Source organism: Lineus longissimus, chromosome 4 (genome assembly GCF_910592395.1).
Source record: "Lineus longissimus chromosome 4, tnLinLong1.2, whole genome shotgun sequence".
NCBI lineage: Eukaryota > Metazoa > Nemertea > Pilidiophora > Heteronemertea > Lineidae > Lineus > Lineus longissimus.
In genome coordinates, this window is record NC_088311.1 from 8718432 (window position 1) to 8745924 (window position 27493).

Genomic DNA, 27493 nt, shown 5'->3' on the forward strand with positions numbered 1-27493 from the left:
AAGTATATCATTCTTGTTTATCAGATATCAACGAATGCACTCTGAATACACACAACTGCGACAGGACGAACGGCAAATGCACCAATACACCGGCAGGATCATTCACATGTTCTTGTAAAAGTGGGTTCACTGGAAACGGGAGAACATGCTCTGGTAGGTAGGCCTACTGTCTCCCAGGCCAGAAATTTCTGAAGTCGACTAATGGTGTTAGGGTAGACATGAGCATTTATAAGTTATTAATGTTTTTCTTGTATTTCGTGGTGTTTGTCTTCAATAAGATAAGAAGAGGTTTACAATTGAACACAGAACAATGAACGTTTTTCGAAAAGTTGATGACCTTCCGACCCAATCGATATTATTTGTAATTGTGAACAAGACACATGGAAGTATATATCATTCTTGTTTATCAGATATCAACGAGTGCACTGCGAATACACACAACTGCGACAGGACGAACGGCATATGTACCAATACACCGGCAGGATCATTCACATGTTCTTGTAAAAGTGGTTTCACTGGAAACGGGAGAACATGCACTGGTAGGTAGGCCTACTGTCTCCTAGGTCAGAAGTTTCTGAAGTCAACTAATGTTATTAGGGTTTACATGAGCATTTAAAAGGTATTAATGCTTTTTTGCATTACGTGCTCTTTGTCTTCAATAAGATAAGAAGAGGTTTCTAATTGAACACAGAACAATGATCGTTTGTCGAAAAGTTGATGACCTTCCGACCCAATCGATATAATTTGTAAGATGAACAAAAACACCTGGAAGTATATCTGAAGTATATCATTCTTGTTTATCAGATATCAACGAATGCACTCTGAATACACACAACTGCGACAGGACGAACGGCATATGCACCAATACACCGGCAGGATCATTCACATGTTCTTGTAAAAGTGGTTTCACTGGAAACGGGAGAACATGCACTGGTAGGTAGGCCTACTGTCTCCTAAGTCAGAAGTTTCTGAAGTCTGCTAATGGTATTAGGGTATACATGAGCATTTATAAGGTATTGCTGCTTTTCTTGTATTTCGTGGTGTTTGTCTTCAATAAGATAAGAAAGGGGTTTACAATTTAACAGAGAACAATGAACGTCTTTTGAAAAGTTGATGACCTTCCGACCCAATCATTTGTAATTGTGATAAGACACATCGATATTTTCGCTTTACATAATGAACCCCCAGGTTGCATACATAAAAGAATTACCGTTAATGGTCTTTACTTTTAACGCACTTCGAATACCACAACTGCGACTGAACTCGTAGAATCTTCACAATTTACAGTGAGAAGGTTGTTCAGCGGAAGTATATCTTAAATATATCATTCTCTTTTTGTTAGATATCAACGAATGCACTAAGGATACACACAACTGCGACAGGACGAACGGCATATGCACCAATACACCGGCAGGATCATTCACATGTTCTTGTAAAAGTGGTTTCACTGGAAACGGAAGAACATGTACTGGTAAGTAGGCCTACTGTCTCCCAGGTCAGAAGTTTCTGAAGGCTACTAATGGTATTAGGGTATACATGAGCATTTATAAGGTATTAATGCTTTTCTTGCATTTCGTGGTGTTTATCTTCAATAAGATAAGAAGAGGTTTACAATTTAACACAGAACAATGAACGTCTTTTGAAAAGTCGATGACCTTTCGACCCAATCATTTGTAATTGTGAACAAGACACATCGATATTTTCGCTTTATAATTACATAATGAACCCCCAGGTTGCATACATAAAAGAATATATTACCGTTAATGGTCTTACTTTTAACGCACCTCGAATACCACAACTGCGACTGAACTCGTAGAATCTTCACAATTTACAGTGAGTAGGTTGTTCAGCGGAAGTATATCTTAAATATATCATTCTTGTTTATCAGATATCAACGAATGCACTGCGAATACACACAACTGCGACAAGACGAACGGCATATGCACCAATACACCGGCAGGATCATTCACATGTTCTTGTAAAAGTGGTTTCACTGGAAATGGGAGAACATGCACTGGTAGGTAGGCCTACTGTCTCCTAGGCCAGAAGTTTCTGAAGTCTACTAATGTAACTAGGGGATACATGAGCATTTATAAGGCTTTAATGCTTTTTTGCATTACGTGCTGTTTGTCTTCAATAAGATAAGAAGAGGTTTCCAATTGAACACAGAACAATGATCGTTTGTCGAAAAGTTGATGACCTTCCGACCCAATCGATATTATTTATAATATGAACAAAAACACCTGGAAGTATATCTGAAGTATATCATTCTTGTTAATATCAGATATCAACGAATGCGCTCTGAATACACACAACTGCGACAAGACGAACGGCATATGCACCAATACACCGGCAGGATCATTCACATGTTCTTGTAAAAGTGGTTTCACTGGAAACGGGAGAACATGCACTGGTAGGTAGGCCTACTGTCTCCTAGGCCAGAAGTTTCTGAAGTCAACTTATTTTATTAGGGTTTACATGAGCATTTATAAGGTATTAGTGCTTTTTTGCATTACGTGCTCTTTGTCTTCAATAAGATAAGAAGAGGTTTCTAATTGAACACTGAACAATGATCGTTTGTCGAAAAGTTGATGACCTTCCGACCCAATCGATATAATTTGTAAGATGAACAAAAACACCTGGAAGTATATCTGAAGTATATCATTCTTGTTTATCAGATATCAACGAATGCACTCTGAATACACACAACTGCGACAGGACGAACGGCATATGCACCAATACACCGGCAGGATCATTCACATGTTCTTGTAAAAGTGGTTTCACTGGAAATGGGAGAACATGCACTGGTAGGTAGGCCTACTGTCTCCTAGGTCAGAAGTTTCTGAAGTCTACTAATGGTATTAGGGTATGAGCATTTATAAGGTATTACTGCTTTTCTTGCATTTCGTGGTGTTTGTCTTCAATAAGATAAGAAGAGGTTTACAATTTAACACAGAACAATGAACGTCTTTTGAAAAGTTGATGACCTTTCGACCCAATCATTTGTAATTGTGAACAAGACACATTGATATTTTCGCTTTACATAATGAACCCCCAGGTTGCATACAAGAAAGAATATATTACCGTTAATGGTCTTACTTTTAACGCACCTCGAATACCACAACTGCGACTGAACTCGTAGAATCTTCACAATTTACAGTGAGAAGGTTGTTCAGCGGAAGTATATCTTAAATATATATCATTCTTGTTTATCAGATATCAACGAATGCACTGCGAATACACACAACTGCGACAAGACGAACGGCATATGCACCAATACACCGGCAGGATCATTCACATGTTCTTGTAAAAGTGGTTTCACTGGAAACGGAAGAACATGCACTGGTAGGTAGGCCTACTGTCTCCTAGGTCAGAAGTTTCTGAAGTCAACTAATGTTATTAGGGTATACATGAGCATTTATAAGGTATTAATGCTTTTTTGCATTACGTGCTGTTTGTTTTCAATAAGATAAGAAGAGGTTTCCAATTGAACACAGAACAATGATCGTTTGTCGAAAAGTTGATGACCTTCCGACCCAATCGATATTATTTATAATATGAACAAAAACACCTGGAAGTATATCTGAAGTATATCATTCTTGTTAATATCAGATATCAACGAATGCGCTCTGAATACACACAACTGCGACAAGACGAACGGCATATGCACCAATACACCGGCAGGATCATTCACATGTTCTTGTAAAAGTGGTTTCACTGGAAACGGGAGAACATGCACTGGTAGGTAGGCCTACTCTCTCCTAGGCCAGAAGTTTTTGAAGTCAACTAATTTTATTAGGGTATACATGAGCATTTATAGGTATTAATGCTTTTTTGCATTACGTGCTCTTTGTCTTCAATAAGATAAGAAGAGGTTTCCAATTGAACACAGAACAATGATCGTTTGTCGAAAAGTTGATGACCTTCCGACCCAATCGATATAATTTGTAAGAAGAACAAAAACACCTGGAAGTATATCTGAAGTATATCATTCTTGTTTATCAGATATCAACGAATGCACTCTGAATACACACAACTGCGACAGGACGAACGGCATATGCACCAATACACCGGCAGGATCATTCACATGTTCTTGTAAAAGTGGTTTCACTGGAAACGGGAGAACATGCACTGGTAGGTAGGCCTACTGTCTCCTAGGTCAGAAGTTTCTGAAGTCTGCTAATGGTATTAGGGTATACATGAGCATTTATAAGGTATTAATGCTTTTCTTGCATTTCGTGGTGTTTGTCTTCAATAAGATAAGAAGAGGTTTACAATTTAACACAGAACAATGAACGTCTTTTGAAAAGTTGATGACCTTTCGACCCAATCATTTGTAATTGTGAACAAGACACATCGATATTTTCGCTTTACATAATGAACCCCCAGGTTGCATACATAAAAGAATATATTACCGTTAATGGTCTTTACTTTTAACGCACCTCGAATACCACAACTGCGACTGAACTGGTAGAATCTTCACAATTTACAGTGAGAAGGTTGTTCAGCGGAAGTATATCTTAAATATATCATTCTTGTTTATCAGATATCAACGAATGCACTGCGAATACACACAACTGCGACAGGACGAACGGCATATGCACCAATACACCGGAAGGATCATTCACATGTTCTTGTAAAAGTGGTTTCACTGGAAATGGGAGAACATGCACTGGTAGGTAGGCCTACTGTCTCCCAGGTCAGAAGTTTCTGAAGTCAACTAATGTTATTAGGGGATACATGAGCATTTATAAGGTGTTAATGCTTTTTTTGCATTTCGTGGTGTTTGTCTTCAATAAGATAAGAAGAGGTTTACAACTGAACTGAGAACGATGATCGTTTTTCGAAAAGTTGATGACCTTCCGACCCAATGTAATTGTGAAAAAGACATATCGATATTTTTGCTTTACATAATGAACCCCTAGGTTGAAAACCAAAACAATATATTACTGTTAATGGTCTTTACTTCTAACGCACTTCGAATACCACAACTGCGACTGAACTCGTAGAATCTGCACAATTTACAGTGAGAAAGTTGTTCAGTGGAAGTATATCTGAAGTATATCATTCTCTTTTATCAGATGTCAACGAATGCACTGCGAATACACACAACTGCGACAGGACGAACGGCAAATGTACCAATACACCGGCAGGATCATTCACATGTTCTTGTAAAAGTGGTTTCACTGGAAACGGGAGAACATGCACAGGTAAGTTATAATGGGGAACGTGTGTGAAGCGGTTGGTTGAAAAGGAAAGGATGGGTGGGTGGGTGTCACATAAATAAATTTGTTAGTATACCGTTGTTTTTTACCTGGAGCTGAAAATCTGGCTTCACTGGATACGGGAAGATCAAGAACTTTGAGCACACAGTGACTATTTCGAGCTGATGATCACCTTCTCCATCTCACTTGATAAATGTGAATTTCTTTTCTTTCAAACTATTGATTGGTATGATTGAGAATTGGTATAACTAATTTGAGGCAATGACACAATAAATCAACAATTTGACAACTAGATTTATTGTCACCACTGAGTAACGGAAAAGAAAGCACAGCGTCATTGCGAGGTGTTTCTGCCATTCTTTCAATCACTGAAATTGCTGCTGATGGTCGTGTTTTCATCCACAGCACCAAAGACAACACCAAAACCACCTCAAGGTAAGGAAGCTTTTTTAAGACCGTGTTTAAGTTGGTTCTTATGCCGAGTATGTACCACAGTGCATGACATATGTGCTATGAAAACCTCTCACTTGCTGCTCAGCCATAAGTATAAACTTAAGGTGACCTGTTATCTTCGACCTTTTTATAGCGCAGGTGGGCTAATTTCTTACTATGAAATAGATAGAGCCACTTTATGATTATCATACATCTATAGTCGTGTGGTCAAGCAGTGATTGCGACTACATGTACGTAATATGTATGAACTAGTATATGTTAAATGCACTGATGAGGCAAGTTATATAAAATGATAATGCAGTCCCGTAAGAAAGTATTTTTACTGCAGCACTAATTTTTTGCTATTGCATTTCCCTATTGTAGACCTTTTGTTGAATGTGACCAAATCAGTTTGTAATATATTTCACAAAAGGTCAACAATAGGGAAATGAACAACAAGTCCGTATCAACCTGTCAAGTTCAGATGCGACAAGCGCCTAGTTTTGGTAGAGCGAGTCACATATTGTTACCTTTTTTTAGCTAGAACAACTAATTAATGGTTAGTTTCACTACCTTTTAAACTGATTTCACAGTTGGTGCAATGGAAAATACCAGATTAGTTGTTTTTTACGATTAAATTTTAAGAGCGCTTGTTGACACTTACCTTGTCTTCGAAACGAAGTATATAACTAAAAAGCGCAATATTGACCTATATATTTCAGCATGCACTTATACCTATGAGAATGCAGATTGTGAAGGACACAATATAAAACCGGGGATGGAGCGGAACATGGATCAGTGCCTAGACGCCTGTACCAAAAGGTCCGACTGCAAGTCAGTCCAGCATCGCAAAGTTAATAACGTAGATACTTGCTGGTTGAAAAACCATGTTTGTACTCCGACTCAACTTACACATAAAAAGAAAAATGGATTTGCTCAGTACACAAGTAAGTACTGATCTCTTTTAAAATACCGATATTTTCTTCAGTCACAATGAGTACGTGTGACAAGGTCATTCCTGAAACTGATTGAGGGTTTAGTGACAAATGTAACCGGAATAATGTACCCTTTCTTTGGTTGCTAAAACATATGCTAAATATTCCTTATTTTTTTCCAGAGAAATCGTGCGACGTTGGTAAGTTTATGAAGTTGTCTTACATATTATTTGCTGTTTGTCACATGTCGTCCGTCTTCATGAAATACGTTCTTAGTGACTACTAATATTCCTTTACTTAACATGCTAACCACTCTCTTTCTTTTAGTTTCTACTAGTTTTAAATGCATTTCTCCATTTTTCATTATCTCATTCTGATTTTTAAAAGGTATCTAGTAAGTTACGTCAAATCATCATTCTTTGACGCAATTGTTCACCTCATTTACACATTTCCTGTACATTAAATACCGGTGCTGTGGCTTAATAGTTGTCACAAATTCAAGGTTGGTGTACTTCGAAAGGCCAAAATACTTGTGAAAATAGATTTCAGGAACAGCGTTTTATATATTATGACAATAATAATTCGATTGAAGAAGTTGAGTGATATAGGAAAAGAGATATGCTGATAAAATTAGGATAATTTATCAGTTGATGTACTGGATATACTTTATTAAGATTTATAACATCCCGGGTCTTCCTTGTTGTAGCAAGCCAGGATCCGATTCTCGTATTTTACCAAAATAATGATTTTATTCCACATTTCATTTTTTAATCAACAGAGAATGATGTTATTAGTAAGTATATGTTCGTTAACCTTCAATGGAAATATATATTATGGCCCGAACTGTGGTTGTGCAGTTTGATAAGAAGAGGTTTGCAACTAAGAACTTTGGTTCAAAATCAAATCCTCTTCGAACTAGATTTACATTCACGTGACAGATGACAAACGTCACTTTAGAAACTTTCAGATGATTTCAGATGATTTCAATTACGTGTATTGTACAAACTGATTCTCTCAAACCATTATTTCTCATTCCCGTATAAATGTAGGAGGCCATTCATTGAAAATTTGCAGTTATTTTTTCAAATATCTAAATGGCATTCGGAAGTATTTAATTTGTCATTCTGTATGGTTTGATGACATCTTTTTTTATGACAACTTTATTGCAGCGTTCCTCAAGATTTTCCCTCCTATTTTCATTCAAGTTAGAAAAAAGCGAAAGAAAAACTTCGAGAAACGTTGAGGCAAAGTTACAAAAAAAAGAAATCATAAGACCACACAAAAAGACATTAAGCTCTTTTTATGTTTATGCTTTCTCCGAATTTCGAATGTGTTGATACGATATTAAACAATGTCGTCGTATTTCAGGTTGTGCCTCTGACACCAAGTTGGAACCAAACAGTCAGACATGCATTCCAAGTAAGTGCTCGCCCTATTTTGCTCTGATATAGTTAGTCAGAAGGAGTTTCAGTGTCTTGTATCAAAGTTCTTTCGATGTTACCCAACCTACACCAGGTCATTGTTTTATCGTCAAATGATGTGGTCCTCGAAAGTATGATAGAAGAAATGTATTCATATTCCAGCAATCTTGTGTGTGTAGGTGTTAGTCCTGTCTGCTCAACTCAGTAATTGCAATAGCTCCGCTATGATTGGCATGACCTGACACCTGTTCGACTTGCAAACTTCTTGAAATGTCATCTCGTAACTATTATGAGTTCCTCCAAGCTCATATTTGTTGTGTTTGTGGAGAAGAAGGCCTAAATTCGAGCTGTTCGTGTGTTTTTTTCTTTGTTCCAGTTGTTGTTTTTAATCATTATCATCAGATGGAACAATATTCCTATCCTATAATCTTACTTCGTTGTTAACCCTGAAAGTTGTCCCTATAATTTCCAGGATGTCCCGATGTTCAGACCAAATGGAGCGGCACGATATGTGAACCTCGTAAGTTGATTATTAACTGCCAGTGCCTTGACCCATACATGATTGTCAATATTGTCTGAAGACTCACTTTAGCTTATACCTTTAAGTGTACGGAACTCCTGAGTTGTGTTACTAATGCTTTTCATCTGTAGTTGCCAGAAATTGACACCCAGTTCATTAACCGTTAATCATAGATTAGTATTTCATAGCGCTTTATTTCCAATAGAGTTGCTCACGTGCGTTAGAGTGCAGTTTGAAATCGGACAGAGTTTCTTCTGTTTATCAGAAATAAAGTATTTAATTTGTAGGAAATCGTTTTCTTTGCATTTTATCTCCATTTCGTATATAATACAGCCGAGTTCATTCCACAGAGCATGGTTGTTATATATCAAATGTTTGCCTTTTAGGATGTGTTAATCCAGACACACAATGGTCCACGACCAAAGCAGAATGCATTCTCCGTAAGTATCGTCTGGGACAAATGAATCAAATCTGTCTTTGTTATTGTTCTATTTCTATGGTTGCAAACGACGGAGTGAAATGAAAACGATTTGTACATACACACAACGGAATATATAGGTCGAGTTGTTTGACATAACCAGTGCGCTTTGCTAAGTAAAACACATTTAAAGAATATATTAACCTATCTTTCACAGTTGGACAGAAATGCAATAATAATTTTCACCATCACGCTTACCATTTGCAGGTTGCCCAGAAGAAAAGACCAAGTGGAACCAAGAGAAGAAGACATGTGTTGACCGTATGTATCTATTTTCCATCTAACATACACTGTAGAAAAGGTAATCGAACTCAATAATCTTTTTTTTAATGAGGTATCTTCGAATAATATGCCATGGAAAATATGGAGTGTCTGCACAATCAGTCGAACTTTAAATGGGCACCAATATCTGTCATATCGCCGTACATGCATACATGACCACTGTGAGCAATGGTGCACTTAGCTACTACAAGGAAGAGCGAGTCCATTGGCTATTTTCTTTGTCTTTCAGGGTGGTCAATTCCACTCGGCCCGGAAAATGTCTTCGACAATTAGGTTTTTGTTTATCTCCGCCCTATTGGTGTGTGCACTTGGATCATCCTTCGAGTAATACAACAAGTGTATCATAGGCCACAGTGATGTATCCTGAGATCATTTTTACTCCATAAAAAAGTGATGACGACCGAGGATGATCCAGTCAGTGGTGGTCCCATTTCTGTATAATCATATCACATCGCATTGTCTATTTCTTTGTATTTATAGGTTGTGCTAGTCACAAGCAATGGATTGTGTCGTCCAAGAAGTGTAAAGATCGTAAGTTAGATTAATTTAACTTCTCCCTTGTTTATAACAATAAACTGAAATATCATACAGAAACACCACCTTAGTGTATCCACGTTAATTTATAGTTTTGCCCAGACAATAAACTTTTTTATTTGCTCTATTAGATATTGAAAGGCGGAAGTAATTATATATCAACCGAATCTGCTAGCCAAAGAGCAAGACGTCTGCCCAAGAAAACAAAGCATGCGACCAGTATTCGGTCCTCTTTCATGATTTTTCAAAGTTCGTGTTACTTTAATTTTAGGTTGTTCTGCTGAAAACCAATGGGTCGATGCCAAGAAGGAATGCGTTGCAAGTAGGTATACGACTTGGTTAAATGTTTGAATAAAACAATTCTGCAGATAGATGTAGGAGATCTTTTCTTAACTAGTATAAGTATGTGACATTTTCTATATTTTTATAGGAATGTTTCCCGAAGTGCTCCCTTCGCTTTATCAAGCTGAAATCCCTTGGCTCTTACCATGCATTCCAGCTTGATAACTTGATAACTTGATAATGCGAAGGGAGCACTTGGGGAAACGTTGTTGTAAAGCACCAGAAACAACTCTTAAATCTTAAATCTTAGAAAAAAAGACGACTTGTATTAGATGTATTTAAATGAGTTGATACAATTTAGAGTTTCTAATCATGTGCAGAAGAATAGCAAAGGGTTTTTGTTTTTTTTTACTTTTTTCTTTCATATCTAGTTGAAACGAAAGGCAGACTCAAAAAGACAATTTGCAACAAAATATGCTTACTCTTATGATAATCACGCAGCTACGCTTCGTGGAATGCTGTCCATGCGTTTTTATACAAATTCTCTCTCAATTTTATCTCACGACATGATTACACTTATTCTCGAATGTTTTTCTGACCCCCAGGATGTCCAGCTGAGAAGAAATGGGAGACGAACAAGTGTGTTGACCGTAAGTAATCTTTTTTTACGACATCGACATTACAAGCTTTTGAAAATATCTTATTCTTGTTTGGAAGGATTCATTTTTAAGATGGTCTCAGTAGTCTGTGCATGCAGCCGCGTAAATTTCTCTGAAGATCCATTAATGAACACACCCAGCCCTTTCACTTCTCTACTTTAATTATGTTCAATCAAGATACTCTTCTAAAAAAGAAGTTTTGAGTTTTGAAAAATCAAGTTCCTTTGGCCGAATAAGGCATAATGTTTGCTGGCATCTGGAACATTACAAGTCACGTTGGAATCCAGTCAATTAATTGCATAAGTGGCCATATCAAAACTAATCATGTACTATGATCTGTTACTTTAAGGAGTTTTTACTCCATACCTCTTACTCATTCGAATTTCCTTCCATCAGCTAACCTCGTTAATATTTCCTTTATAATAAGTTTATCCAAAGGAAAAAATAATCGGTGTACTACCCTGGCAGCCATCACCAACGTAATGGTTAAAGTTCTAACAATTTCTTTTCAAAAATGAAATGATAGTGTTGGCCTATGGTACATAAAGTCGTAGTCATATCCGAAACATTCGTTTTATTTTACATACCAGGATGCACAGACGCAGCCAAGCAGTGGTCTGTAGTCGAGACGAAATGTGTTACACGTAAGTCTAGCATTCTTATAGATAGATAATAGAATACTGTTTGATAAGAAAGAATCACGTCGCATCAATGTGTATGGGTCGTTGCATACGATGTACACATGTAAGTGGTAAATGCATTATAATTGTTTACTCAATACACCACCTTGGTATTAAAATGGAGAATTTTCAAGTGTGATATCATACTCTCTTTTACAGGATGCCCTGATGTCAACACAAAGTGGGACAAAACACAGGGCAAATGCATCGATCGTAAGTAGAAGTTCTCTATCCCATTTGTACTACATATCAACGTACGTTTTATTGCTGATACTTCTTTGCTTAGGTCATCAATGTTACTACTTTTATAGGGTCGTGGAAAATCATTCCACTTGGATATTTTGATGGTGTTATTTTAGTAAACAGTGCCGTCAATGGATATCTATCCTTTGACACTTGTTGGACTTATTTGATACATTTTCAGGTTGTGAAAAACACCGGGAGTGGGATAACGAGGCAAAGAAATGTACAGACCGTAAGTTATATTGACAGTGATTTTTATTGCTGTTTTTATACAATGTAATGCAATGCAATGCAATTGTATTAATTATGGCTTTGGCTCATTATTAGTAATTCCATAAAAAAACAAATTTCACTTTTTAATTTCTTATTTATTCATTTGATTATTGTTCATCATAATTTCAATCACCGCCTCCCTTCTCTCCAGGTTGTGCTGATTCTGACAAATGGAATGACGCAACGAAAAAGTGTGCAGCAAGTAAGTAAGACTAATATATACCAGTACATTTGTTTCGGTTCGGATTAAGATGACATCCTAACTAGACTTCCAGATTCACGTAAGGGATACAACCAGCAGATTGTGCATTCTTCTCAAAATAAGGAGGCAAATTGTTTTATTTAAGATGAACTTTCACAACTAGTTGTATATAATGGCGTACTTAATGGCGTAACGCGAATAACTTATCTTCAGGGTGTCCAGCAGCTGATAAAGAATGGAAGGGGAATAAGTGTGTCGACCGTGAGTATCATCATCAAGTATAATTTATACTATAAATTAGATAATCAATACTGTATCATTCATGTAGTTATCAACACACTAAACTTTGAAATACCGGAATGGTTCATCATCCCCAGAGGTCATGTCATACCGATTTATAGTGGCGACCTTAAGACTTTAAGGTGACTGCACACTGACCCCCCCCCCCCCCCGAGTTCTCTGGAGCACCGCCGGAAGAATTTCTCATAATGCATCATCCAATGCTTTATAGTACCAGAGTTATTCAAATAAATTTATTTGAAAGACTCTGATGGTGCTATCGCTAGAAAGCTATTTAGATAAGCAGTGAGAGAAAAACTGCTGGGATAAGTCATAGTGCTGCGTCAGCGATTCCCTGTCTATAAGATTGACGTGTTTTGCCTGGCTGGTTATACTCCAAGATAATTCATGAAAACTAGTCACGATAACCCAATGGCATAGGAAGCCCCTGATCATGATGCTGGTTAGTATTCAGGTGGAACTATCTACATTATAACAAACACAATACATTTAGCTGTACATTTGCATATTCTAGGTTGCACTGACCAAGCAACAAAATGGTCCAGTGAGAAGAAGGAATGCGTTCCACGTAAGTCCAACCAACAACCTAACTTGGCTTCCCCTGTGGAGTTATTTGCGTGCAGTATCAGGCGTAGATTTACCTCGGCCAGTTATGCATGAAGTATGTTAGTTCAGGTTGGGACTCGATGGTCTGAAGTTTGACGAAGTTGTGCTTTTACGAGCGAGCCGCAGTTTTACAATTTCATGATGTCATTATGTATACCAATAGAGGCTCGCACATGCTAATTAACTGGCTCTGGATGTTTTTGTTTAGGATCTTGACCAAAGTTACATCATGCCACGGAGTGATGACCAAGTGACAGTAACATTAGTTTTTCAAGATTGCTTCCTATGATTGATGCCGAGTTTGCTTTTTAGGTTGTACTGATGCCAAGACGACGTGGGACCAAAAACAAACCAAATGCGTGGACCGTAAGTTGCTCTACACTTCCATCATAAATAAAATTTGTATCCACAGAAAATGTCAGATTCATATAAGAACAGTAGTCACATAGGTCACGAAAAATAGCTGCATTGTAACTGGCAAAAAATCTAAAAAATTGCGTAGGCTACAAATGAGTGGCTTCATTATTCGAAGTAAGAAGTGATGTCAACAAAAATGTTGTAAATTTCTTGATTAGCAATATTTTTTAAAACAAGTAAACAAGTAAATTTAGTAAGCAAGTTGTGAGTCTTCTGTGTCTTTTGCCTACAAGTCTTCAATTGGAGCTGGAATCGCTGCTTTCAATCACGGACACACGTAGTCATTTTTGTTCTCCTCAGGTTGTGGAAGTGCTGAACGATGGGACGACGAAACAAAGCATTGCGTTAGCCGTAAGTAACAGTCCTAGAGTTACACAGTGAACAAAATTATGGAATTTGTTAGCGTTTATGTCAAACAGTGGCCTTAGCTTGCCGAGGCACATAGCGTACAATGCTGTTCGACAATTCCTGAATCTGTAGTATTGTGATATACTTCATCACTTTGGATTTACAAGACTGTGAAATAGTCACACCTTGGGACTCTCCAATCATTTGAATTTTGCATTCTATTCACACATTTCCTAGAAGAAAATCTTATTTTCACTTTGCATTACCAAATTATAAACATTTTACATTTTTGCATTCAATGTTATAACAGGTTGTGATAGTGCAGCAGATAAGTGGGATGAAGCAACAAAACAATGTGTACCAAGTAAGTACATGTACTTATGTATTCATAACATTCTTACGCATTATTTCAGCAAGAAATTGTGTTTCTATTATTACATTTTATGAAATGTGCAATCACCGTTCATTTACTTGTTTCATTGATTAAGTGACCGATGTGAAGAATGTTACCACTGCAACCAGGTGGTGTGGGGCGGCAACATCACGCCAGTTTTCGTTGCTGTAAAAACCAATTGGACTCCCTGCAACCAGGTGGTGTGGGGCGGCAACGTCACGCCAGTTTCCGTTGCTGTAAAAACCAATTGGACTCCCTGCAACCAGGTGGTGTGGGCTGGCAACGTCACGCCAGTTTTCGTTGTGGTAAAAACAAATTGGACTCCCTGCCCAACAGATAATTATTCCCTGTACGTTTTTACATAAAATATTTTGGTATCGGTGGATTTAATCCTCTTGTCTGTGGTAGTATCATGAAAATTTCCAACCTTGAATGGGAAGAAAAGGATAAGCAATCTATAAAACTGCAGCAGAACTGTGGCTAGACCACCTCAAATTTGCGGTTTTGTAATAAAATGCCAACATTCGAGCATTGTAGTACATGAACCTGGCCACGAGAAAAACGTGAGGTTGCGTGCGACATATCCGAGCCTGCACTGAAACAATATCGTCGCAAATGCTTTTTCAAAATCGAAGCTCTTCTTGGGTTTACTTCACATGATAGTTCGGTGTCACACCGTTCTCTTTACAAAATTGCCGAGTGGTTACTTCTGAAGGCGCTGTAGATTAAGCAGACATATTTTGATTGTGAGAATAATAAGTGCACCATAATTCCTAATGCATTGTTTCCCGCTTTAGGATGTCCAGCCAGCCAGGAGTGGAAAACAGATACGTGCGTTGACCGTAAGTTTCCATCATAAAGTTCATTATAATTCGGAGAGACTTTCTGTATATCTTAAAAATCAGGTTTTGTATTCGAGAACTTTTCAGGTTGTAATCAATGTATTGTATTTATTTTGTCCTTACAGGATGTGGAACGAACGAAAAATGGCATGAACCATCAAAGAAATGTTACCGAAAAGGTAATACCTACCGAAATATCTATACATGTATATACATTTAAAACCGCGTAGATGTTGTTATTGACCACAAGCCAAATAAACAGTTGTGCATATTTCACATTGAAATTATAGTAAAACAATTATTTTTGTATTAGAATTCATTAGAAGTAACTCACGCATCACTTTCACACACCAGGCATGAAAAGATAGAAAAAATATTTTGAAGGCGTATATTTTTGTTTCAACGCAGAGGTTTTTTTGGAGAGTAATCCATATAAGCTTACACGTATGAAAGCCGTGAGTATGCAGCATTAAATTTCGGTAAGGCCTGCTTGAATTTACATTTACACAACCCTTTTATTTGCTTCAGGCCCCTATCCAAAGACGACGGGAGGAAATGCTGAAGGAGCTCGTTGTGCCATACCATTCTTGTATGGTGGATACTGGCAGGAGGACTGCGTCCAGGGAGACGCGAAGAAATGGTGTGGTACTAAAGAGACTTACACTGCGGAGGAAGGGCTAAAGTGGGGTTATTGTGCAGGTAATTTTTTTATTATCCAACAATTCTCTAAAATGAAAAAGACAATTGTTGTGAGGCCAACATTAAACGTTGATCTACATGTGCAGTTCTGGTGCTTTTGATGGAAGATATTTAACCTTCGATTTTTCACATTTAACTCCAACTTACTTTTTATTTAGGAACTTTGATTAAAATAACACTGTCACTAAATTCCAGTTACATGTCGAACGAAGGCAGGTCTGAACAAGAATCCTGGTGAAGCTTGGACAGAGGGCACTGAAAAGCTCTTCTGTAAGACTGATGGAGAACTTGGCAAGATCCCATCAGGTAGGTATCATTGTTTCTTTGAACCATGCAGATTGCCAGATTTATAGATCACAATACACAGCCTCAAATAAAACCGTTACTGAAATGTAGGTCGATATGTGTTCTTCTCGCCGTGTAAATGAAATCAGCTCGACTCGGGTACATTTTGTAAAAGAGTAATCATCAAGCTTTTCCTTGTCGGTCCTTTGTGTTATAGGAGTACAGTTGAGAATCATCCGACATGCTTGGGTGGGTCTTGGGTTAAATTCGTGTAGTGGACTATGCGTAATTTACAACAGTCTCAAAGCGTTTTTTCATCTCCAGCCTATTACTGCGACATTAATTTTTCTGTGTAACCCAACGAGTGCACATATACTGCACTGCACATGCGAACTTTGGGAGTACTAACTTGATGATTTATTGCCACTCGTTCTATTCGTAAATGCATCAGTTGCACGAAGTTGCTAAGATACATGCAACCATCATAACCGTGTCACTGTGTTATGTATATTATATTCATTCAAATGTTCGTATTCTTCAGAGCAAACCACGAAAAGTGGTAAGAAATGCGTGTTTCCCTTCAAGTACGAGGGCAAGTACTATGGCGAATGTACAGGCAGCAACCCATGGTGCGCGACCGTGGCAGTTTTGGATGCAACTAGTAGTAATGACTGGGGACGTTGTCTACGTAAGTTGTCACCTGTCCAATACGACTTACTGTCATCGTTTCTTCGACACTTCATATAGTATACATTTAATTAAAATAGATGTGTATAATGGCAACTATCCATACTTGGTACTGGTGGTTTGTCCGGCATTTCCATTTTTATTCTACTGTTAGTTCCGAAGGTAGAACCGTATAGATTATACCAGGAGCGAATACTTTATTGGCTTATGTTGAAAGTTATATCACCGTCCCCTCATTCCACTTGACATTAATGACAATATTTACTGTTGTGTACTTCTCCATTCTACTCATCCCATCGATCGTCCTTTTGGATTCTTCTCACTTCTCACTTTTCACTTCTCTGTCTCCCCCCAGTGTTATCGGAACCAGGGTCCTGTGGATTTTGCGAGTAAATATGGGATACAGGATGCCATTTGGTATGCGTTGCAATGTGTCGTCAGTCTTTCATACATCTTTGTTAGCCTGCATTCTCAGTGAACACTTCGTTTCTACAAAATGAACAAAAAAATACAATGCACAGATTATCTATAATCTTATCTATCACCTACTCTCAAAAGTTTCTTCTGAACACATGAGTTTTCAAGCAATCCTTAACACTGCCAATGCCCTTAACTGTTCTCACCAAATTTGATTTCTGATTTATAGCAAAAGGTTTCAACATTTCTATTTCAGCTACATGTGAGACACAAGATCATAAGCAAGTGAATGCAGGCGCAACATGGTTCAATGAAGGAATTGAATATTGTTGTGGATTGGATAAAAAGGCTAGGAAAAGTAAGATATAACCAGATGGACTCCTGAAGATAATACTGATATATTTAGGGGCCAATGTAGTGCACGAGAGCGTACATTGCATGGCATATTCATAGCTTAAAGCAAGTTTGACCATGTGTAAGTTCGAAATTGGGAATTCAAGACGCCATCATTAGAAGTCATCTCGTGTGGTCCCCAAGAAGTCGCGATATAGTCTGCTATTTAACTATCATTAAAACAAGTATATTCAACTTGCCATGGCTGTCTCTTTTCAGACGTAAAGTCACACACTGGAAACTGTCTCTTCCCGTTCACTTACGCGGACACCAAGTACGAGACGTGTATTGAGGCTGACTCTCCCGGTAAACCGTGGTGTTACATCGACGAGGCTCAGACTGCGTTTGGATATTGCTAGACTGTGCTTCGCCAAATACCACTGAATCTATGTAGACATTTGTGAAACTTCTGTCATGTCTAGCTCTAATAAAAGACATTCTCATGAAATGTTTTCTTTGAATTTTTATTCATTCTCATCATTTATTCATGATAGATGGTATCTATTCGATGTTGAAAGTGAAGGAAATCTTGCGCTAGTTGTCGATGAGAAAGTTGATTGAGTATGATCAATGATGTGCACGTGTATTAGAAATGTTTCTCAAATTCGACTTGATCAAGTTACACAGCAATTACCGGTTTTACCCCCAGACGAGTGGTTATTATATCGTTAATCGCAGCCATAATTGCAAACCGTTGCGATGAAAATCATTTGTTTGCAGGGTGCTGACGAAACGAGTGCGACCTGTGCCTTGCGATATTACAGAACCCGCACTGTAATGGAAGCATCATATACATACTTGAGGTCAACGCAATAAACTTTGGTTGTATCTTTAGTCACGGTTACCAAACCATATAAACTATTCATCTTGATCTGGAGGTGAGGTTGATGAAATGCAGGCAGTGCAATCCAATGATGTAAAACCCAGCGTCCAGCGTCCAGAGTCCAAAATCTGAGTCCAGGTTTTACCAACTACCACCAGTTTGCATACGTTCTTGAGTTTGTACATAAGTACATGTATGTACATGATGCTTCCGTTACAGTGCGGGTTCTGCAATATCGGAAGGCACATGTCGTGTGGATGTTCTCAAATGGTTGTGTCCAAATAATTACGCTCGACTGTGCACCATGTTTCCTCAATGTATTTGCAAAATGATTTACCTGAAATCAATAAGCCACCGAGACCCCTGCATGCCCGGTGAATTCAGGTACTGGGCTGACCCCCTTTATCAAATATACATGTACTATGATTATAATTGAAATCGAATCTTGGAAGGTTTATATTGTTTTTCCTCTGCACTGGTAGATGGACAGCGGATGTCCATAGTCGCCGGAAATTGACGCTCGATAGATTCCCGGTGCGCAGAATTCTCATAGGACTGTTTAGACTATTTGATAATGACCAGAACGGAGATAATTGACACAACCAGATGCTGAATAAACTGACAACTATTTGTCAATGATTACAAACGTTGACTCAATTCAAACACAATATCAGGATAAAACGATTAAAGGCTCCTTTGCCCGAGTTCGACGTCATTCTTACTCTGGTATTCGAAGGAGAACATTGCCGACCTCGATCTGCAGAAGCTAAGTCAGGTAGGACGATCTGGCATTCCAGGCATTTTTGTAAGATAATACTTACTAGTAATAGTCACCAAAGCCTTGCTTATCTTCGTCATTGTCGTGTAACATTGGGGACCGGGTTTTGCAGCAATGACGGTCAAATATTGAGACAGGTGCATGAGGAGAAGAAACTGTGCTTCACTCCCTGAAATAGCGTATGTGCTTAATACTTGCGCTCAAAGGAATTGCTTTTCTTTAAAACAATAACGGGTCTGACACCACGACTGACATATACATTAGATCGCATAGTTTCAGCGTTCAAAGCAGTTTAGTAACATTTGACACATTTTAAAACATTTCTAAGAAAATAGTCTGATGTATTTTAAGCCATCCCATAAAAATCAGGAATAAATGTAACTATATTTGCTCTTACTCTTACCTTGAAAACTTTTGATAGTAGATTTTAATCTGTTAACAAGCAATGATCTTTTGTCACTGATAATTTTTCAGATCGAAAACATGATTTGGTTCGTTGTTATGGCTGGCCTGATCAGCCGCCTTCAAGCAGGAGAAGGTAAATCTCATAATATATAAAAAATAAGTCTTTAATAGGGCTAGTACAAATACAGTTATTGCTCACACTAGTACAAGTCTTATGCCAATTTTGAGGGATACGCGAAAAGGACGTCAGCCTAGTTAGCCTAAGTGTCCTGGTGCTACAATGAATGCCATTATAAGTGTTTTAGGTAAAAGCTGTGAGATTTGTTTCACCCTGTCGATTGATGGTAAAGATCATAAAGAAGCCAACACAGAAAATCAAACGCGGCGACATGGACCCTTATGGTTACTGAGGTTTGATCCCGGGATTTAATGCAGTTAAACGCCGTATTTTAAAATGCAACATCGATACTATTTCAATATCTTTTGTAGTATTGGCGTCTGCTTACTTTCAGTTTTGTCATTCGCTAACTTTGACGGAGAAGACCAGGGCGACCTGTAAGTCGTATTCAGATTCTGTTACTTCCTTGATCAGCATGTCTCCAGCATATTCTTTTTTGTGCGCATTCTTTTTGCGAAAGATATTTCCATAGTTGTCAAACAAGTTGTTTTTTTTCTTAATCTCATATCTAATTTTAATTACACGTACATGATTAAACTGCCAATTTGTCTTTCGATTCGCCCATGAATTTGACAACGCTTTCCTTTCACATGGAAACCAAATCATTCGCATTTAAGTTATACGGGAGTCGATAGACCTATCCATGTCACCGTGGACAACCAGAGTTTGTAGAATTATGTTTTCCCATGCAGGGGTATAGAACGGACCCCGTCCTGCTGCTATGTCTCATGATGTCACTAAACAAGCGATTTGCACATTTCATGTGCACATCACTGTTGCTTAGAGAGCAGCCAAAACGGTATTCCGCCCAGAAAGTTGCAAATAAGTAATTTTTGCTCTCAGTTCATTGCTTAATCGGTAATTGACCCTTCAAAATGGTTACAAAGATAAACCAGCTCCAGCTATCGAGAGATAAGCTTAAGACCTTCCTTCCAAAAGGACCTGACTCTGACCCCTTTATATGTGGCCTTTGTCAAGCAATCAACGTTCTATACTCAACCCGTTAAAACGGAGAACATCATGCATGGAGAAAGTCGGAGCGGTGAACGAACAGAGGGATGGAGCAAGCTGTTATAACAAGTCGAAGGCTGCCTGAGCTCGGCCATCTTTGAACCGACCGGAGATCGCTGGGTCCGTCTTATTAACAGTTTGGGTCTTAACTATTGTGCCAAAAGGACAGCTATCGAGCAGATCTTTCTTTGATTGCAGACTACATTGCGGTGCTGAATACAAGCCTGACGGGACATTTGGCACCGCAGCCTACTTCAACGGCGACACTGGTTACGCCACCATCCCTAAGCCGGCGATCACCAAGACCTCATTCACCATCACAATGTTCATCAAGATGAAGACATTTGGAGAGAGGCAGACGCTGATCGCTGATTGGATGAAACCGTGGCAAATGTTGCTCCAAATTGAATCTAATAATGAATTGCGGATGGTTTTGAGACGTGATATCTGCAGCACTGGTTCTCTTGATGGACAAAACCTTGTCAACCTTCATGGAGGTAATGTCATGGGGAAGCTCAAGAACAGATGGCAACTAGTTGAATTCACTTGGGATCGGGAGGCGAGGACAGGTACTCTCTACCTTAACGGTGAGAAAGTCGCTGAACAGACAGATACAGCGAACGCCACTGCCGATGTCCAAGATAACTATCACGAGACATGGGATGTTGGGCTGAAGCGAGACCAATGTGATGGCATGGTCTTCCATGGGTGGATGGCAAGAGTGGTCGTCTCTGAGGGGGTACAGAGAATGGAGATATTCGACAATAACCCTTCAAAGAGTAAGTAGGGATGTGCATATTGTACGACGTTGAGTTTACACAAAAATTGCCAGAAATAGGCCATTCAAGTTAGGGTCTATCTAACCGTTTTATGTAAGACCGGTAAATGATACATACGTCCGTCCCAGCAGTTTGCTGATAATCATTGTCCCAATATGTATTCAATCATTTATTTCATTTTTTTTTTTTAAATTTTGGGAATATAAATTTTAGACTGAAGTTGTTTTTACCAGTATGCATTATTCGTGTTACAGCAATGTTATCAAAAACAGGGAATTGCTGCTGGTGGACAGTGCTATGCTTTCTAATCCAAGGTACCAATGCTGCGGCTGATGCACTATAAGAACATCCTCCTGTCCTACTTAAGTAGGGACTGATGGGAGATCGGCGATGATCAGTGGAGACTCAGTCCGAGTTTAGTTTTGTATGCCCTTTGATTTTTATCATCGTGTCTCACATCTTCCTAGGTATCAACCTTGCTCTGGGAAGACCTGCTTACCAGATCGATAGCTATTCAAGCTATGAAGCGTCTGGACCGCAGAAAGCCGTGGATGGTAATCATGCCAACAAGTGGAGAGCGAAGAGCTGTGCAGGCACCAGATATTCCGAGATGGACGCCCAAAGAAACCAGCCAGTCAAGCAAACCAACTGGTTGGCAGTGGAACTAGACCGCGCCTACCCGATTACTCTGGTCAGGCTACAGAACAGGGGCGACTGTTGCGGTATGTCATGTCGTGGTTTTGTATTCTTTTTGGTGTGACGGAATTATAAGTACTCTCTTTTAACAAATATATAAATGTAAAATCTCAGCTTGTATAAGTGTAAGCCGTACAATTCTTCATACACTCGTGGTAGCCACTCCTTGGGGAGGTGCAGGCTGCAGTATACGTTTTATTCCTGGCGTTGTCGGGGGAGCAATTGAAATAAGGCTAAGTTGCCGATTTCGGCCTAAACAGCATGCATAGATGGTGCTTCCACTTTAAATCTGTCAGAATGACATAACATTTGAATGTATGCAAATGAAATTGATATCATGATTTATATATTTTCCAGGAGAGAGACTGGCTGATTTTGATATTGTTGTAACCAATGTACTCCCTACTTCCGGTCAGGATTTTAAGAAGGGAAGTGACTACAACAATGGTCAGATATGCTATCATAAGACAGGGCAGGTTAGCCAAGGCGCGAGGGAGGAATTCGTGTGCACCACAGTTCTGACTGGGAAGTATGTCGTGGTGGTTAAGGCTAGGGAGACTCAGCTAACACTATGTGAGGTTGAGGTATATCAAGGGGTCGATGTGACATCTGGCATAGGTAAGGCGCAATTTTTCAGTGTCGTTATCTATTAGAAAAATGTTCGTCAATTCAGCGAAATTGATTCAGGAATATAGAAATGCAGTCACCTACACAATGCCGTAGTGCAGTTATCATGAATACGGCGAATTTTCTGAAACTTGCTATTGATAGTAGGCTATTGCACATCTGTCCACTCAACGGCATTGTTGAAATCAATGTTCAGTGAGGTATTTGCACAATTTGGAATTTTCAAATTCGGTTACAGACTTCCAGTATTTAACGAGCGGCGATGGCCTTTAAATGGCCGATCTAATTACTTGCAATTTCTAAGCACACCTCTATCACACGGTGCCACAGTCTATGGTTCCAGGCCAGTGAAGTTGCTGCTTTCCTCGACGACTGACAAGCCAATGCACTAATTTAGCGGCCTCGGAGGTCTTAAATGATGCACAACTTTTATTATATCACTCCTCCTCTCTAATGCCCGTTACATCTAAGCTCATTGCGACTCTCAATGTGGTGGGATGCTTGGTTGATGGAATATGCCTTTTGTTGTATCTAGATGAAGATCCGGCAAATATACGAAATTGAAGTCTTACATTTTCTTTTCAAGGATCTTGTTATAGCCCTCATAATGGTGAATGCAGACTAAGCTGGAGAGAAAACATTGTATCGTTATCAGGGAAGACGGTGGAACAATGTAAGGCAGAATGCACCCATACATACCTTGAATGTAAATCGTTCAATGTACGCCCTGGCAGTTGTGACCTGAAACGTGCTACCTGTCCCACCGGCACGCTATTTAGAGTAACTGACACTTCACGGCTCTACTATTCCAGTTAGTAACGTTGTTTTATTTCATTTTATTCTTATATTTCATTTCATTTTTTATTTTACTTTATTTCATTTTTTTTCATATCATTTTATTTTACATGTATTCATTCATCACCTTTTTAATAACATGTATAACACAATATTGCATTGCACGGTGATACCTTAAATCACATGTCTAATTGAAGACTTGGGTATATACCCATGTGGAAAATATCAATTTATAGTAGTGTACGTAAAAGTCGTTAGTGAGGTTTCGCAACCACCCGGTTAGGCCCTACGACGACGTTTATCTATTGTTCGGGTGAACTCACACAATAGATAAACGTCGTCGTAGGGCCTAACCGGGTGGTTGCGAAACCTCACTATTATTACAATCGGTTTTTTGGGTCGAATAGGTTTTACCATTTATTATCTCTTTGGCAACGTCATTGACAGTTGTGGTAGCCCTCAGTGGCCTAATAAGCAAATAATGTAGTCTCTCGACATTTCGACCTTTCATTACATGTTGTTACGCCACAGTCTGAAATCAAGACGAAACATAAGATTTTTGTTTTTCTGTTACACTTCAGGGCACACTTATTTTATCTTAACCTTTTTTTGGCAGAGAATAGCTGCACGGACATTGGTACTGGAGCAACAACAGCAGGTTGGTAAATAATTAATGAGTTCATTAGAATTTGTTTAATGCAATGTTATTAATTAATTTTAATAATTACTCAATCAGCCCTGATGAAAAGCGAATGGTAGCCTCTAAGCAGATGTCAAAAGTACATGTAGAACTACTGATGTGCCACGGTGGTAGCACTCTGGACAGTGAAGTTTGTAATCAACAAACCTTTTCTAGGTGGACTATTCCATTTTTGTTCCACTTTTCTTAGGGATTTATTTACAGTCTAATCTACCTTAGAAGGACGTTTTAGGCCTGCAGATTTACCACGCATGTACAAGCGTCCAAGAAAATGCCATAATACAAAATTCTTATTGTTTCCCCTTTTACCAGAACTTCTTCTGTCTTTCAGATATCGAATGATTTTTGTTTATGTGTGTTAAACACCGTTTGCATAAGATTGCACGTTACTAAAAAACAAAGCGCCAAACTTGTGGAGTTCTTCTTTGAGTCGAAATCGTTCGTTAAAACACAAAGAGCATATTGTCGTTAATTTGATAATAACTGGATGATAGTTAAGAAATTCATATGACTGAAATAATTGTCAAGAATGTCAATAAAGAGTGGCATATGGCTGACATAAAGCAGTCAGAACTCCAGAGAATATAGATACTGCCTCGGTGCATACATTGGGCACATCTTGTAAAATGTCGAACTTTGGTTTGTAAATCTTGAAGATTATGGGGGGATGGGTTTCCTCGTAAAATGGCGTGACCAAAAGTGAAATAATTTTATAAAAACACTCAGAAAACTCCCTGACCTATGCTTCAAGATAGTACGTGAAAGAAATCAATATGCAAAGGTGTAAAGATTTCTGATACTATTTCTTTTTTGGCCCTCCAATTCACGAGGAACTGCGAAGACCACCCGCGCTGAAACCTATACTTTGTTGCCAAAGCTGCGAAAGTCCAGAAGGAATAACCACTCATCTCGCACTTACCGCCATATAAAAGGAATGGTAGCCTGACTATTGTAGTCAAAAATAGAAAGAGTTGTGAGATGTTTATGTTCTAGCGATATTGACTGTGTCGGTGTTATCAGCAAACTATTGGTATTCTTGTGCTACTAGTAATCACATTATGGTCAAAATTTCAGTGAAACCTCCAGTTAACAGCAATGGCAACCTAGCGCTTGGCAAAACGGCATGGCAGTTAGGAACGACAAGTGGAGGAGTTGCGAGTAGGGCAGTTGATGGGAACACCAATGGTGTATTTAATAGAGGCACGTGTACCCATACGAGCAGTGATATGAGGGCTAAAAATCAAGGCACCAAGAACTGGTGGGCAGTTGACCTTGAGAAGGAAACCAAGGTTAAACGCGTCATACTGTACAATCGCGCGGACTGCTGCGGTAAGTTGGATCGTTAAGCCATGTATTAGAGCACAACCGTTAAAGTCGTTTAAATACGACACCATATTGTGGTCCCGCCTAGGGCTTTCAGTGGAGGGTTTGGGGAGGGGCGCCTTTCCGGGCGTCGGTTACAAGATTGCACCGCCGAAGCCCCCTAGCCCAATTTCCTGGAACCGCTTCTGCTCTTGGCATAACGATGATGACTCCGAAAGCTGTACACATTCAATATTAAATGGAGCGGGACTGCGAGGAAGGCTTCACGGCGGGTCATGACCAGAGCCCGTTAGTCGCAATTTCGTTTCAGAGAATGGGAAAATGGGCACATCTTACCAATCACCTCTATTTTGATTTGTTAAAACTCACTGCCATTTTGTATCATCATAAATTTATATCAATTTACATTTGTAATAAACTTGCAAGAAAACAAACTGACTGAGCACTGATTGCATGACTCTTCATTCAAGGCGACCGGCTTGCTGATTTTGACGTTGTAGTGACCAATGCCAAGCCCTCTGAAGGAAAGAAACTCGAATACAACGCCGCGACGGACATCTGCAGTCATCAAAGTGGCAAAATAGGGGCATCCAAGTCGTTTACCTGCAGTGACGGCGGTCTTACCGGCAGATATGTGGCGGTCGTAATCAGCAGAAAACAAATCCTTACATTATGTGAAGCTGAGGTATTCGACAACTGAATGGTGCGTATTATATTCATTAGTAAACTTTCGACCGATTCAACAAAGGTTTCGGTGCGTATTAGCATTATTTTCGAGTGATTGGAGCGTAGATAGAGTTTTTTTATGAATGTAATGGTTTCAGGGTAATCTCCGAAATCTGTGGCTCTTAACAGATGGATCCGGACTTTGTGATATAATGACCTCTTGGGTACCCAGCGCTATGACCTGGCTCTTCCACACTTGATTTAATATCAGAACACTGTGGGTTTTTACAACTTTTTATTTGCGTCCAATAACTGATTAAATGTTCTCATGACGTTATCAATCCAGGCTATCACTTAATTTCTGTTGTGCTTTTCAGAGTCCAACAATCGACCGATGGCGGCGATGGCGCATGAGATGATACGTGACTGATGCGGACCATCAGCAGAACGCGGACCTTTAAGGAGATATCTATGATCGAGATCAACCGACTTATATAGATAGCCAGATGGATTGTATAATTTGGTCGATCTCGGCATCTGAATACATCATTCGGAACCATAGAACTATGAAATAGCCTATCACTAAAATACGTCGTCTTCAAGGATATCGTATATCTGATAATCACAATGTAACGTATAGTAAGCGATTAAACATAGACAGCTTCATTCTGCTTTGTTGTCGTCCTTTCTGATCTTAAGTTGTCAAATATAACTTTAATGGAAAATACTTTATCTACGAGTTTAGTCGCAAAAAACCTAAGGTACTAATGCTGACTGGTATACTATACCTTCCCGAGTCAGACCGATGCCGAGCATTCGGAAATGTTCGTAAGATTGGATGTAATCTAGGATTTGAATGAGTGTGATTCAATTCTGATTTCTACTCAATCCCTCCAATGGGTGCAACCGAAAGCGAGGCCAGCCTCTGCCGAGCACAAAAGTGTGCTCTTTCACTTAACACTTTTCAAGAGAAACAGTCTGTAAAGTCCTAAAAGGTCTCAATATGTAGAAGGGGACTGTAGACAGAGAGGTGGTCTTCATGCGACTAATAAGTGGTTTTTTTGTTTAGCGATGTTCCTTTTACAAACATAAGCAGTTTCGATATACTGTGAGATAGGATAGACCCCTTATGGCGATTTCCTGTGACGTAAAGTTGCC

General features: G+C 39.0%; 2 protein-coding genes across 2 annotated transcripts; both read left to right on the top strand.

Moving 5' to 3' along the window:
* Positions 1-50: 50 nt before the first annotated feature.
* LOC135487221 (balbiani ring protein 3-like) lies at positions 51-18002 on the top strand. The gene is made up of 39 exons (XM_064770717.1): positions 51-153; positions 411-539; positions 805-933; positions 1343-1471; positions 1889-2017; positions 2285-2413; positions 2679-2807; positions 3217-3345; positions 3613-3741; positions 4006-4134; positions 4547-4675; positions 5082-5210; positions 5631-5660; positions 6380-6604; positions 6775-6792; positions 7371-7385; positions 7961-8011; positions 8486-8533; positions 8920-8973; positions 9219-9272; positions 9774-9824; positions 10099-10149; positions 10715-10759; positions 11359-11412; positions 11608-11661; positions 11873-11923; positions 12116-12166; positions 12380-12427; positions 12981-13034; positions 13385-13438; positions 13790-13840; positions 14148-14201; positions 15029-15073; positions 15199-15252; positions 15602-15772; positions 15968-16078; positions 16599-16745; positions 17418-17519; positions 17774-18002. Exons 14-39 carry the CDS (start codon positions 6436-6438, stop codon positions 17911-17913), a joined length of 1797 nt encoding a protein of 598 aa, XP_064626787.1. The 5' UTR covers positions 51-153; positions 411-539; positions 805-933; positions 1343-1471; positions 1889-2017; positions 2285-2413; positions 2679-2807; positions 3217-3345; positions 3613-3741; positions 4006-4134; positions 4547-4675; positions 5082-5210; positions 5631-5660; positions 6380-6435; the 3' UTR covers positions 17914-18002.
* A 1089-nt stretch (positions 18003-19091) lies between these two features.
* Positions 19092-27001, top strand: LOC135486505 (uncharacterized). Its single transcript, XM_064769330.1, has 11 exons — positions 19092-19152; positions 19630-19693; positions 20073-20115; positions 20948-21528; positions 21996-22250; positions 22582-22842; positions 23438-23662; positions 24263-24304; positions 25421-25675; positions 26140-26372; positions 26713-27001. Exons 2-10 carry the CDS (start codon positions 19639-19641, stop codon positions 26367-26369), a joined length of 1947 nt encoding a protein of 648 aa, XP_064625400.1. The 5' UTR covers positions 19092-19152; positions 19630-19638; the 3' UTR covers positions 26370-26372; positions 26713-27001.
* Positions 27002-27493: the final 492 nt, after the last annotated feature.